The following is a 14,114-nucleotide window of genomic DNA, read 5'->3' on the forward strand; positions in this document are numbered from 1 at the left end:
GAGGAATTTCTGTCATGAGTCCCCACAACATTCTGGAGAAACCCAGGACAGTAGTCAGGTCACTTTTTTCTTGATGAATCTCCTCACTGGAAGTAGGTCTTCTGTTGCTTTTCACCACAGGGACTGATATGCTGTAATCACAAGACTGGTATTTTCCTGAGCCTCCTAAAAGATGGTGCTACTGAATGGGAAAAGTGCCACTGAATTATCAGAGTGGGGCAGCCACCCAAAAAAACTTAATTTCTCCAGGTAGGCTCTGTTTAAGGGGTATCTGTCCATGTGTGTCATTTTTTCTAGGACCTTAAGCTTGCAGAATGAGTTGGAAGCTCTTTTGCATTGAAGAAATTACTCTGTATGCTGCAAACCTGCCTAGAATGAGGGGTCCATTCAGTTTCTGTATTCTCAACTTTCTGTAGCTGGTGCTATGCCTGTAGTAAAAGCAAGATATTTTAGAAAAGAAAAACCCCAAAAGTCAGCGCTCATCAGAACCCTCACTTATTCAAAGAAGTGTAAGAATCTGGTACCAGTTCTCAAGAGAGAAAAACAAAAACAAAAACAAAAAAAAACCAACAAAAACCAAACTCCCTTTTACCTCCACCCATTCAGGAACCAGATGAGATGAAATTTGAGAGTGACCAGGAAACAAATGCCCTGCACAGCCTGGCCCAGGGGCAAGAGGGCAGGCAGGACCTGCACTCTGAGGGAAAGGTGGCTGCTTTCCCTGCTGCCAGGCTGTCACCGGCCCGACCTGTCCCGTGGTCTCTGCCCAGCCCCAGTGAGAGTTTGGCTCTTAAAGGTGCTGCTTCTCAGCCAGCCCATGGCTGAGCTGCCAGGCCTGGGCAGCGTTATCCCTGCCCATGGATAAAGCAAACCCACTGAGGGGCAATTCTTCCAATGGATTGGCTCAGCACAAATCTAAAACAAAAGGGAAAAACTCACAGTTACAGATGTGTTAATTGTCCCCATCTCCCAGCAATGCTGCCCACGGCTGGGAGACCCAACCATGATGCCCTGGTGCCTCCTGGCGCTGAAGCTGGAAATGGCACATCACCTGCGTGCCACATCGGTGTGATTATCGCTTATAGATAATTTCATTTTGTTCAGTGCTTTAAAGCATGAAAATACATACAAATGCAGAGAAACTGGTTTTAAAATTAAATCTGAGAGTGTTTGATGGCCCTGAGATCCCCCTGCAGCTCATTGTGCCGTCCCTGGCTGCAGAACCCAGCACAGTCCCAGCAAAGCTGGGACAGCAGAGACCCTCCAGCCCTCCCTGTGCTGAAGCCTCCAGGCCGAAAGGGCTCTTTTGGACAAAGAGAGGTTAGAAAATTCTGGTTTGGGAATAAAGGTGGAAGGGGAAATTGTATCCTTTACTCTGAAACAGCCTGATTCTGAAATCCCCAGCAGCAGAGGCTGTGCTGGGAACCTTCACTCCAGTCCCACCTCATTGCCTTTGGGGCAGAGTCTGCACAGGAACCTGCACACACTCATCTCCCAGCTTCCAGGGAGAGCTCAGCCATGTCCATAGGGGCTGGATTCAATACTCACATATATAAAAGTACAAATTTAAATGCTGCATCCAAAAATTTGGGGGTTTTTTTGCTTTTAAGTATGCTAAAAATATAGACCTACTGTAAAAAGGATAAAGCTTTATTTGCTCCCTGTGGTTTGCAGCTAAAGAGGGAAAGTAGTTAGAGTGAACATTCAGTTTTGAAATGAGAGGATGACAGCCTCTCTCATTCCCAAAAGTCAATGCAAACAGCAAGAGCCAATGCATTTACTGCAGGACTGTAAATACTGCACTGCCACAGTGCAAATGAAATCCTTCACCACACCTGTGCAACATCTCAGTGCTCCAAAGATCCTACCCAGGTGAAGAGAGAATCACAGGACAGCCCTGCTCTCCTTTCATGGGGACACTCCTGTCCTCCAGCACCAGCTGGGGCAGGAACACTGCCAAGATGGAGCAAAACCAGGAGTGCAATTAAGACGGGTTTTACACAAGCACTTCTGGAATAAAACTGCACTTGGAGTGCAATTTTTCAGCCATTATACACTCAGAAACACAGGCTTCAAATATACTCACAGGGCTCAACAGAGATTTCAATTCAGAAATTGAAATTAGCTGACAAGAGTCGTGGTTTTTCAGTTACATGATCCTAATCACATTTGTGATAGCACATAATGTGTGCTATCACATTTTCTACTTTTTAAGGAAAGTCCTTTACTAAATTGTTATGCATGTGAGTCCTTGAAACCAAATATTTCAAGACCTGAAAAGCTTAATGACATCTTGAAAGTGAAATCACCTGTTTGCAATTTGTTGCCCAAAGCAGCAGAAGAAATGACCAAAATAAAAGTGAAAAGCCAATGAATTTTAAAAAGCACATTGATGCTAATCTTCTGCAATAGATATAAAAAAGAAAATTGACCTACCAGAGTGCTTCTACCTCATTCAAGCATAATCTTGGCCAAATTCCAGCCTTGGCAAAGGCTGCATGAGCAATGGTGTCAGTGATGGTCCCTTGCAGGGCACACGGATGCCTGACCCCAGCACCAGCCTCTGCTCCCAGCTCACTCCTTTACCTCCCTGGTTCCAAGCTGTTTGGAAAGGATGCTTTAAACATGCAAGTGTGGTGTTGCTGCACACGTGCAGCCTCCTGTGAAGCACCCCATGCAAGAAGCTATGTGCAATCTGAATTTCACAAATGCCCACTGACTCCCAGCTCACAGCAGTGTGGTGAGCTAGAGAAGAGCAGCAATCACCTCATCATGTCCAAGGGCTTTGCTTGCCACCTTGGCCAGAGGCTGAGCTGCAGCCCTCACCCTTCTCAGACAATGTACTAACCAAACATTGTTCATATTCATCTCTACCTCACATGACAATTCTTCAGCAGAACCACGAGGTTCACTTCTGATGATAAAATCCAAAGTCCCCCGAGCCTATAGAGTGAACAGAGACCATTACTGGAGAGGTTTCCACCGAAGAGCAGCATGTTAGCTTCTGAATTTTCTGCATTAGCCATCCTGGATTACTGCTGTGTCCAGTGTTAAGGATGCTTAAACAAAAAGAAGGGAGCAGAGAATATAATAGCCTCTGTTCTGCAGGTTCTGTAGACATTCATTGCATCCAGTGCCAGCTGTGCTACAAGCAGGACAAAGTTAACCTTCCCTGCTGTGAGGCACTGGCTCAGCAGCTCTCAGCAAACCTGGGATCTCACTGCCAGTTAAAAGCTCAAAATTCTACACCACCAGAAATCCTGCTCCTGCACAACTGTACCTCAGGAACAGTTACCTTCTACTACCATGCTGAAAGACAGGAATTCATTCTTGCTAACTTGCTGCAATGAAGTTTTACTATAAGCTTGGGGTGTCCTCAATATGCACCCAGTCTTTATAAACTTATCTAATTTAGATGAAGTATTCAGCTCCTCCTAAGAGCACTCAGTTTTGAGACATGGCAAGATACAATCATTATCAGGTCTATATTAAGCTTAATCTACAATAAGGAAATCCCTGTGAATTTCTCAAGCACAACAATGCTTTCTCTTCTCCAGGAGACAAACCAAACAGCCTCAGACCTCAGCAGTTAACAGAAAATTAGTCAGTTGTGTGAAAACATTTAGCATTCAAGACTGTTAAGCCCCTAAGATTTGTAACTCTGTTTTATGTAAACATCTGAAGTGACTACCTAATACAGCTGAAGAATCCAAAGCATTTTTTGTAAAACTATGCAAAATGAAAAATAAGCATCTGTTGCCTGGAGTTCATTCCAAATGCTGAATTTAAACATCATTCATTCCTCTTGCAGAGTTCAAAGCACAAACATACACCTAGTGTAAAATAACATAAGTACTTTACTAAGGACAGGTACCTTTAAGTAAGGGGAAAAAAGGCATTTCACTTACACATGAGAGATAGATTTATTATTCAGCCATGATTTTTGTATTAAAATTCCTGTATGTGTTACTGCTATTACAGAACACCTTAGGACATCCCTTGATACATATTAATACAAACAGCACCATACAGTCCAGCAAAATTGCACCAAACTGGCTTTAGTTTTAAACTCCTTCAGTGCTAACAGTCAAGAGCTGGGACTCTCTGGTTAACTGGCCTTATGAACCACATTTATTATAATTTTTATTGTTCTCAGGCAGCAAATTCTCCAAAGTCCTTCAATAAACAATCCCAGGTGTTATGTTGCTGGTTCTATTTTGTCAACCTCTTCCTTCTTGGGGCTCTCCTCTCGGTTTTTGCCCTGTTGCAAGGTATACACTGATGGGCCCATCCTCAGGATCTTCCCACTGCCCAGGCACTCATCTCCCTTGTAGAACACAGCAAACTAGGAGACAAACACAGGGAGAGTCTTTTTAGCAGCTGCAAAACCCACAGTGAGCAACTTCAGGCTGCGCAAGACCTGCTGGACAGCGAGCAATTTTTATCTGTTCTGTCTAAATCTTAAAAAAAAAACCCTGAAACAAACAAAACCCCCCAAATTACAGAGAATTTGTAGGCTCACATGAGTGTAAATTTACAACGTTGGTGGAAATTTCATCACGAACTTCTACAAGGCTATCTCAAAACTCTTCAGTCACTGAGGCAGAGTGGATTGTGCTGGAAAGTTTCTTTTCCAAAGGGGATGACATATGTAACATCACCTGCATCTTCACTTTTTTTTCCCCAGAAAACTGTGCCCAGCCTATGGTGGCACTTGTCAAAACATGAAGGGGGCTAAGGACTATGGCAGCAGACCAAGGAAGCAACTGGAGCTCCCTGATGTGCTCAGCAGGTTCCTGCAGGAGAGGGCAGCCCAGACCTCCTGCCCTGTCTCACTCCCTGGCAGTAAGAGCCTGGCTACAGGCTCAGCGGCTCCTGACACTCAGGGGATTCTCATGCCTCCCACAAGCTCTGCCTGGATTCTTCTCAGATAATTTCCCTCCTGATGCATCCCCTGGTACTGGGGATGTTGGGTGGAATGTATGCTGGGAGAAGGGATGCAGGGAATGCTTGAGAGCCAGTGTGCTGGAATGTGATGGAGTATCTCTATATCAATGTTATCAATGTTAAAGGCATCCCTTTTAGGCACAGAACCTCCTCTCAGCTCTGGCTGGGACAATGGAGTTCACCAGACAGAGTCTCACTACAAGGTTTGAACACTAAACCCATATTAAGCAGGCAATTACCAAATTAATGCCTTTCAAAATCTATTTCTTGCAAACAACAACAGCTTCTATTTCTGCATATACAACTGATTACCAGAGATGCTTCTATTATTTTTAAAATTTCTAAGCAAGTGTCTTAGACTATACAGATAGCAACAGATCATTTGAAACTAGAAACAATCTCCCTTAAAATAGTTGATAAACAGTCAAAATAGAGCAAACCACTCTCATATGCAAATAAATTAATTACTTTGCTCCAGCTAATAAAAAGCCACTCTGATTTGTTAGCCAGATAAGGTAAGGCACAAAAGTGGAAGGAAAAGTACTTCTAATAACTCACCTGTCCAGGTGTGATAGCTTTTGCTGGCTTCACTAGGGTTACCCACACACTCCCATCTTGGTTTAGAGTCAGGACACAAGGCACTAGAGCAGAAAATGATCAAACATCTGACAATTAACTATTATGTTTACATTAAAGAAGGAAAACCAAGGGTAAACAGATCTAAGTAAAGATACTACTGTACAGAATTGTTTTGTAAGACACTGCAGAAACAGGAAGGCCAAGCCAAAGCCAATCCACTATTACTGCAGAACTACATGAGCATGCTAACAGAGTTTCACAAACTGAGTAAGACAAAAGGAAAACAAGGTTTGACTACCCAGTGCCATCTGGTGCCGAAATCTGAAATGACATTCCATCATCTTCTCCCTGACCAGCTCTGCGGGCGGCTCCTCTGCGATCCAGTGCACCCGGTTTGTCCGCAGCAGGTCTCTGTACAGGGCAGGGTGATCTCGTGATGGGGCCTTAAAATACATTTATTTATGCCTGATGGCTTTGCCAAAGAGCATGTAACTTGTAAAGTGAAGCACAAAATGCAGAAGAAGCATCAAGCCATAGCAAAGTGAAGGCAATATGAGCAAGAAAGCAAACATACTTATTAGCACTTAAATTGGGCTAGAGCAAGCCTGAATGATTTGTCAGTCTCCTACTCCTCAGAGTTAGTCTCTCTTCTTGTATGCTTTTCCCTCCAACTGCATTTCTGCCTTCTTCAGACTGAGTTCAGAAATCTGAACTTCTTTATCCTATCTCAACAAGATGCTACCTCCCTCTTCCCCAACTTCCCAAATTAACACCTCCCCAGAAAAGGCATTGCCTTTGACAAACTTGCTGCAGGACATACAAATTTTTCTTAGTTCTCCTGTCTGTTCTCAATTCTCATTTGATTATGGTCCCCTGCACTAGAACATCAACAAGTAGCAGCACACCTCATTATAATCACATCAGAATCCAGGAAGCATAACAACTGCATGAACAGGAAGCAACATTATCAATGCTAGCAAGCTGCAGAGCTCTGCATCACCTCATATGATTAGCCATTAACATACCAATTATTTATTATTTATCATATATGTTCTGCCTCAGTTTTCAAAATTGTAAAACTGTGTCACTGACTCCTCATTCTTTGACTAGAAAAACAAAGCAGTGATATATGATAAACCAAGGTAACACACATTTTATAAACCATATCATAATAACTAAGATAAAACCCTCATGCTTTAGAGTAGAAAATGAGAGTTCAGAGATTGGCTGATTCTTTTCAGCATTTGCCCTTTGCTTTGAAAAGCTCTATGCCAAAATCTAACACAATTTGGTGCTCATGAAAAGCCTGTTTGGAAAAGATGTTTCACATCTGCTGATGCTATGCTAGTTGGTTCTTGTCTCCCCCAAGAGGAAAGCCAAGAATTCTGCCCAAGTTAGGCCATGTTCCATACAGCAGCAGTCACAAAATGCATGCATTAGTCATTTGCAAACCCAGTGTTAATTAACTCACCACAAAGACATCTCCAGTGCTGACATCTTTATCTACAACAAACCAAGCATCCTTGAGGCCTGCCAGCCGAGCCCTCTGGCCTATTGTGAAGAGGAACCAACCTAAAGAAATATGAAAGTGGAATGCTGCTAGCAACTTTTCATCTTTTACTCTCAGAAGAACACATTAAAATAATTTACTCAAAACTTTACCACTAAACAAAGAACAACAAACCAAGCTGTCTTAGAGAAGAGGGCCAGCCACAAACTAAACTAACATTTACTTGAAATTTCATCTGTACCTGAAATGCAAACTAAAGATTACAACTTTATTTATTTCAGTTTCAATTTGTGGGTTATCTACCATTTAGTCTCACCAGTCTCCCCTCACTTTTATGTACCCATATAGCATCCTGTTATCAAAAATTACTTGGGAGAGGAACTCAGTTCTGGCAGCTTGAACTAAGGACAGCAGAGGAAGAACACACAGGAGAAAAGGAAAAGTTAATGTGTCCATGATGAGGTGCTCCGAGGTGCATCACCGAGGTGCATTTTCTTCTGCAAAGTTTAGGTATTAAAGAATATGGAACTGAGGCACAGTCATTTTGAAGGAATTAAGTGAAAAATGGTCTCTTGGTATTAAACTAACAAGTAGATAGTATCAACAGAGTAACCCTAATAATTATTTGCTTTCTTGCAACATGGAACAAATAACAAAGAATCAGTTGTAGTTCAAACCTCTATTGTATACAGCAAATTTTCCATGGTTTACCAAACTAGGTAAAACCTGTACACTCCTTTGGAGTTTCCCAAAACTTATCCTTCCAACTAGAAGCAGTATTGTTCCATTTATCTAAAAGTAAGTTATTAAGGTGGGTTAGCCAATTACCTTTGTGTCTTCCCATCACCTTCTTATCTTCAATGGAAACAAAGTTACCGGGTTGAGGTTCCAAATACTAACAAAGAGGAAGAGGTAAGTCACAAGACAGTCCAAGAAAACCTCATAGCATATTTCAGATTCTGTCACTACATTCTCTCAAAGCTGAAAAACAACTCTTTAAGAAGCAAACTCTGCCCAAGCAGCTTACTGATTCCTCTTGATGCTGCTCTCAATGAAGATCAGGAAGGGCAGCCCCTATGAGCAGCTTCTAGGCTTCACTTCCCCTATCCTCACATATGTCAGGAGCAGCAGGATCCAGCACTGTGTCCCTCTCACATTCCAACCATTTGTCAGAGCCTGGCAGGCACAGGATGTTCACTTCTTTTGCTCCAGAAAATGAGTGACAGCTGGTAGAGGGGCAAGATACTTCCTACAGGCTGTGGGTGCCAGCTTCTAACTAGGCTTGGAGGTGGGACATTGCTACTTACAGTGGGCCACAAGCTGCTTGAGATTTTTCTATAGACAGTCTTTTAAAAACTGAACACCTGAACAAAACAAAGATTGTCAGAGATTTAGTGGTGCTTACCTCAAGAAGGAAATTTTCAAAGTTTCTTTCCCCAATGAAACAGACCCCCATACTCTGAAAAAGAAACATGGAGTTGAATACACAAAAGCAGAGAAAAATATTTGAAATAATGTCTATCTGTCCAAGATTTTTCCCCTCCCATGTATCCCAAACTATCCTAGGCATTTCATAAACAAATCCACAACATCTTCTGCAACACAGGTAAAATAATTCTATACAGAATCAGTGAGAGCTGTAAGAAGTAAGAGGGACAATAGGAAATAGAACATCTGTTCAATAACTACATTAACCTTGGTGACTAGGTTGGATGTATATTAAAAACAGATGTCTCTTTCATATTAAAGTACAAAAGTAACAAAATGATACAATAATGGTCCATCTCTTGAAAAAAAAACACTTTCAGAACCAAATAGGCTTTTCTCTTCCTTCCAGTTACTGCTGACATTCTTCAAACACTCATTTACTGAGGCTGAATAATAAACACGAAAAGCAATCAAGGCAGCATCAGCAACATAACTACTGCCTGCACTACAGCTTTTAAGATCAACTCATGAAGTCTCATCTGTCAGAGAAACATAACTTTTTTTTCAAAGAGTAAATGTAGACAAACAGTATGATCCAATCTCTAAAGACATATTGGGAAATAATTTTAAGTGAAGAAGCTCTTAAAAGCTATGGAGAATAAAAAAAGCTTCTCCCTTGCTGTGATAGAGGATGTTTTCCTTTAGGCTCATAGCATCCCACACATTCACCTTCATCTTAATTCTTCTGAGATACAACAGCAGACAAAATACCTGCAAGCTAAAATACACAACTAACCACAAGCTCCTAAAAGTACTTTTAAGGAAGTAGCCAGCTATGAAAAATGCTTCCCAACCTATTACATTATTCTTTTTCATCAGAAATGGATGTGTTGTCCCAGGTTAAAGTTCAAAAAGTTCAAGAAAGTTGGTTTTAGAGAGAAATACAAATAAAAGTGTTAAGTGTTACCATGCCTCTTTTTTCTTTAGCACATGATGAAGGTCATGTTCTGCTGCTATCTTCTTTACAAAAGTTTTTGTTAAATCCCCTAAAGGGAAGATGGTTTTTCTCAAAGCATCCTGTGAAATCTGACTTAGAAAGAAGGTCTGGTCCTTAAAGAGGTCAGCCCCTTGAAGGAGTTTCACAGCTGCAAAGTGAAACACATAAAGCATCTCAACATAACTACTATTAATAGTTCAAATTTATTTAGTATTTTGTTCGACAACATTTCTGATTTATTATTTTCAAATACATGTTAGAGACAGTATTTTACATGTTTTTCAAAATCCAACAAAAATAGTTGGATATTTCTGTATCACTAAAAAGATCTAGAAGATTCTGGTTTTGTATTATGCAGAATCCTACAAAGACTTACACTGCCTCATCTATTTCAATACTGCATGTATCCCTGGCAAGGACATCGACAATGCAAAAAACAAAAACAACTTTCACATTTCCTGTGAAATAGAGAATGAAGATTCAAATACCATGGAGTGTACTGTTCTTCAGAAAAACACTGTTTTGCTCTGAAATCACCCTACCAGAAATCAATGATTTGAGCAATCAGTGGAGTTATTACCCATGCTCAGAGATGAGAGTTTGACCTTTTTCTTTACAATAGATGAAATCTCCTGATTACCCAGATGAAATAGAACTGGTACAGTTTTTCAATCATGTTCTGCCCCCTCTCTTTAAAATGAATAGCTCTGCTGTTGTACAAACACTACTTAAGTGTTTCTTGACTCGAACACAAACTAGAGGCCAATAGCTCAGTTACAACTGATGATACAAAATCTCAGTCACAGGGCAAGGAAGCCCATCACAGCACACAACATCTGAAACCACAGTCTGGCACATATACAGACCATAGGTCCAGCTGGGGCCATTTCAACTTTCCAGAAGTAAGATTAAAACAAAGAAAGAAATAAAGCCCTTTAAGCCCAGGGGTGGACAAATGAAAGTAGGGAATCCCTAATGTAAAATCATCACTGGGGCAGCTTTGCATACCTTTAGTTTACAAGGTTTTCTCTTTGGGTATAGCATGCTTATCACCATATATCAGACATTCATCTGACTCTCAAAACAAGAAAATGTAATACTTGACAAGTCAGGGTCATTTTCAGTAATATAAACCCTTGTTTAGCACAAACAATCATCTACAAAGGCTGGGGTTTAATTGGTAACCATTGCGTGTAAGGTCACTAACATCCCTGATTCTGTGAGACCAAATATAGTTTAAATTTCTCTTTCATATGTAGGACAAAACATGAAATGAAGACACAACTTACTATTTCTAACTTCAAAACGGTTTCTGAAAAGCTTCTGTGGTCTTTTAGTATGTTTCTGTTGAAACACTTCCTCATCCTCCAGTGAGGTCCTGGCATAATGCCCAGTAGCAATTGCATCTGCTCCTATTAAGGAAAGAAAAATCAAACGTAACATAAAGGTACAAACTTGGAAATCACAGTTCAAAACACAACTGCAAACACACAATAAAAAAAGCAGAAAGTAATGAAAGAAGAAAACCTAAAGAGAAGTCTAATACTGACAATAATCATACTCCTGTGCTATTTAAATAATGCAAACTATTCACCAGCATGCCAGCACTTGTGCTTTTGTATTTTAAGGACCACCTAAGAATGTAGAACTTAATGGTCAGGTCAATGCATGTCTCTGAAATAAATCTGTTCCTACATATGAGCAACCTAATCTAGTGGAAGATGTCCCTGCCCAGGGCAGGGGAGCTGGGCTAGATGACCTTTGAAGATCCCTCCCAACCTGAACCATTCTATGATTCTTTATGTAAAAGCAACCGCAAAACCAAATACTTTGCAATGACTGACACACCACTACAGAGATGAGAGTTAGGCATGCACATGAAGTCATGCATTTCCCCACCTTTTAAAGAGTTTGTTTCCTTTAAGCATTTCCATGGCACACACTCTGTACTGACACACTTGAAAATGCCTTACCAAGGTTATCCATAGCATAATGCAGAAAGTAGTTGAATTTGATGTGCTTGTTACACAAAATATCGGGATTAGGTGTCCTTCCCAATTCATACTCTTTTAAGAGGTCACTGTAAAATAAAGACTCAAATCAGAATCATTAACATACATCATACTCTCAGAAACTGGACAGTGTTCAAATATGAGAAGCTGAGTGCCAGTCCCAGAGAAGACTCAGTCACCATAAACATTTCATGCCAGAAATAAAATGTCCATTTGATTTTGCTGTGCAAAAAAAACAACGTTTGGAAGATTTTCTACAAAGTGCACTGAGGACAGGGTCAAATTATCACTTACAATCTTGTAACCCTGCTTTATCTCTGGACAGATGTGGCTGTCCTCTGTGCACATCCTACTCATCTCTCAAGGAATACTTACCTACAGAATTAAACAACCCTATTAATTTTTTCAGTGGGACACTTTGGTGGTACACACCAGGAGAGTCTCAGCGGAACAGACAGTAACTTCAGCTGCAATATCATCACAAGCAGTTACTCATGGGGTTAAATTTTAGAGACATTTTTCTGTCCTTTTTTTCCCCCTTCTAGAAATTCCAAGTTTCTCAAAGTTATGTTGTAGTTCTACACTGCTGCATAATTACTTCGAAATTGCTGAAATAATAACTAATGAAATTAAACCAGAATACACTGCTACCCTGAGATATCAAAAGGCCTTATCACTGCATCATTTTGTTTGCCAGGTTGCTGTCAGTAGCCACTGCACTAAAGACCTGAGGGCACAGACTGGATTTAAAAGAACAACAGCAACCCTATTATTTGGTTCTACTTTTCTCCATCTTCAACAGAATCAATTCATTCTTCTTTACCATGTGACACTACATTAAAAAATAGAAAATAAAGCAACATATCTCTTATTTTCTCTAACTCCTTTTTAAAAGTTCTGAATTCAACAACTCATACTAATAATTAAATCACCTGGGTCTACCCAGAGCTGCCTCACACCTGACTCTTATGGTACCCCAGGAGCTCTACAAAGCAGTCACCACAAAGCCTCTAGTAAAGCACAGAGCCAGAGAGAGGGCAATGAAGGCAATGTCTACTGGATCTCTCTCTGACAGGATGAACTGAAACAGGCTTTGCATAAACCATGGAAAAGACAAGACCTGGAACAGTCCTCGTGATAAAAGAGGAGGTGGATAACTCTTTAAAGAGAGATCCAGAGGAGGAGTAAATTTAAGATCAGTGATGACAGTAAAGAAAAAAGGATTCTGAAACAAACTTGTAACAGAATGTTAGGAAACACTGTACAAATAAATCCAAGAAGTTTTGTAGCACTTAGTTATCCTCTCACACCAAAAGGGGGAAAATGGAATGAACTTTGCCAGAAAAGAGCTGTTTTGCTGTTTTCTTCACTGACTGTCCAAAAATTTGGTGCTCAGCTTGACGTCATTTCAACATGCAGTACAAGTAGCATGACCAGGTTATTCCTCAGCTTCATGTAAGGTAATAACAGCACTACTTAAAGGGGGTGATGAAGATCAGGGTACAATTTTTATGTACTTTTGTCCAGTGCCTACAGATAAGTTATAATGTTATACCAACGTGCCCCTTTTTGTCCTACCTTCCATAAAAATCTCTCAGCTTTTCCTATGTAGAACTTTGCCTAAAGCGCAACAAATTCACAGAAAATCTGAGCACCCTCTTTAGAGAACAGTTTCAGATTTGTTCTAAGTTTAAAGAAGCAAGCCTAGGTCACAATCATTTTGTGCTAAACTGGATTCAGCACACATTATGTAAAATGCACTGTGTAAGTCACACACACAGACAATAACACTACCCCGTTAAATATTTTTTTCTAGTTGCAGTAAGGTTGGGCCAGTACATCAGTAGCTGAAGAAAAGCTGCAACAAAGCAATTGCTAAACACTCACACAAGCAGAAATCTCTTACTAACTAAAAAAAAAAAACATATTAAAAGCAAAATATAAATTCTGGCCTTAAATACAAACAAGAGAAAAAAATAATTCCTCAATAATTAACAGGCTTCGTGGCTTTCTCTTAGCACCGATAAAACTGCAATGAATTGCCATTGCTCATTATCTGTCCATTCTTCCTTCCCATTGTAACACAACACCACATATATATCAGTATATTATATACCACAACATATTGAAAGAGCAGCTATTGTAAATGTGTTTCTACCTGAATACTTCATTCCAGTATTCCTTCACGTAGGAAACCTGGTGAAAGGGGATATCAAGCTTCTGGCACACCCGGTAAGCATCTTCACAATCTCTGTCAACGGAGCAAGCTCCCTGCTCATCCAGAGGGTCCCAGTTCTTCATAAACACACCTGTCACCTGGTAGCCTATGAAATGAAGGCAAGAATGACTTAGAAAGTGAAGTTCTTACAGCCTGGACACAAAGTCAGTGTTTCTCAAGAATGGTTCTAGTAACTGCATCTTACCAAAGACGTGAGCAGCCCTGTGCTACGTTTTACAGTACAGTTACTGCATAGCTGGTTTTTGCTGTCCGTAATAGCTAATCCAAACTCTTATAGCAACCTAACGCCACGGTAAATCACATCTCCCGCCCGCTCTTCAGGGCCGCTCTGCCGCCCCCGCGGTGCCCGGCTCCCCCCGCTGCCCCGCCCGGCCTGGGGCCGCTCCACCGGCCCGAGGGGCG

At 40.9% G+C, this 14,114-nt stretch overlaps 1 protein-coding gene across 1 annotated transcript in view; it reads right to left on the reverse strand.

Moving 5' to 3' along the window:
• Positions 1 to 3,898: 3,898 nt before the first annotated feature.
• The window catches only part of TRMU (tRNA 5-methylaminomethyl-2-thiouridylate methyltransferase), a 10,471-nt gene continuing 255 nt past the window's right edge, over positions 3,899 to 14,114 (reverse strand). The window contains exons 2-11 of the mRNA XM_031059031.1: positions 13,632 to 13,797; positions 11,435 to 11,541; positions 10,751 to 10,873; positions 9,437 to 9,609; positions 8,442 to 8,495; positions 7,865 to 7,931; positions 6,998 to 7,098; positions 5,825 to 5,969; positions 5,506 to 5,588; positions 3,899 to 4,345 (exon numbers count right to left, since the gene is read on the reverse strand). Coding sequence (XP_030914891.1) covers positions 4,199 to 4,345; positions 5,506 to 5,588; positions 5,825 to 5,969; positions 6,998 to 7,098; positions 7,865 to 7,931; positions 8,442 to 8,495; positions 9,437 to 9,609; positions 10,751 to 10,873; positions 11,435 to 11,541; positions 13,632 to 13,774 — 1,143 coding nt within the window. The 5' untranslated portion in view covers positions 13,775 to 13,797 and the 3' untranslated portion in view covers positions 3,899 to 4,198. The remainder of the gene's footprint in view (positions 4,346 to 5,505; positions 5,589 to 5,824; positions 5,970 to 6,997; positions 7,099 to 7,864; positions 7,932 to 8,441; positions 8,496 to 9,436; positions 9,610 to 10,750; positions 10,874 to 11,434; positions 11,542 to 13,631; positions 13,798 to 14,114) is intronic.

This window comes from Geospiza fortis, unplaced genomic scaffold (genome assembly GCF_000277835.1).
Source record: "Geospiza fortis unplaced genomic scaffold, GeoFor_1.0 scaffold424, whole genome shotgun sequence".
In the NCBI taxonomy this organism is placed as follows: domain Eukaryota; kingdom Metazoa; phylum Chordata; class Aves; order Passeriformes; family Thraupidae; genus Geospiza; species Geospiza fortis.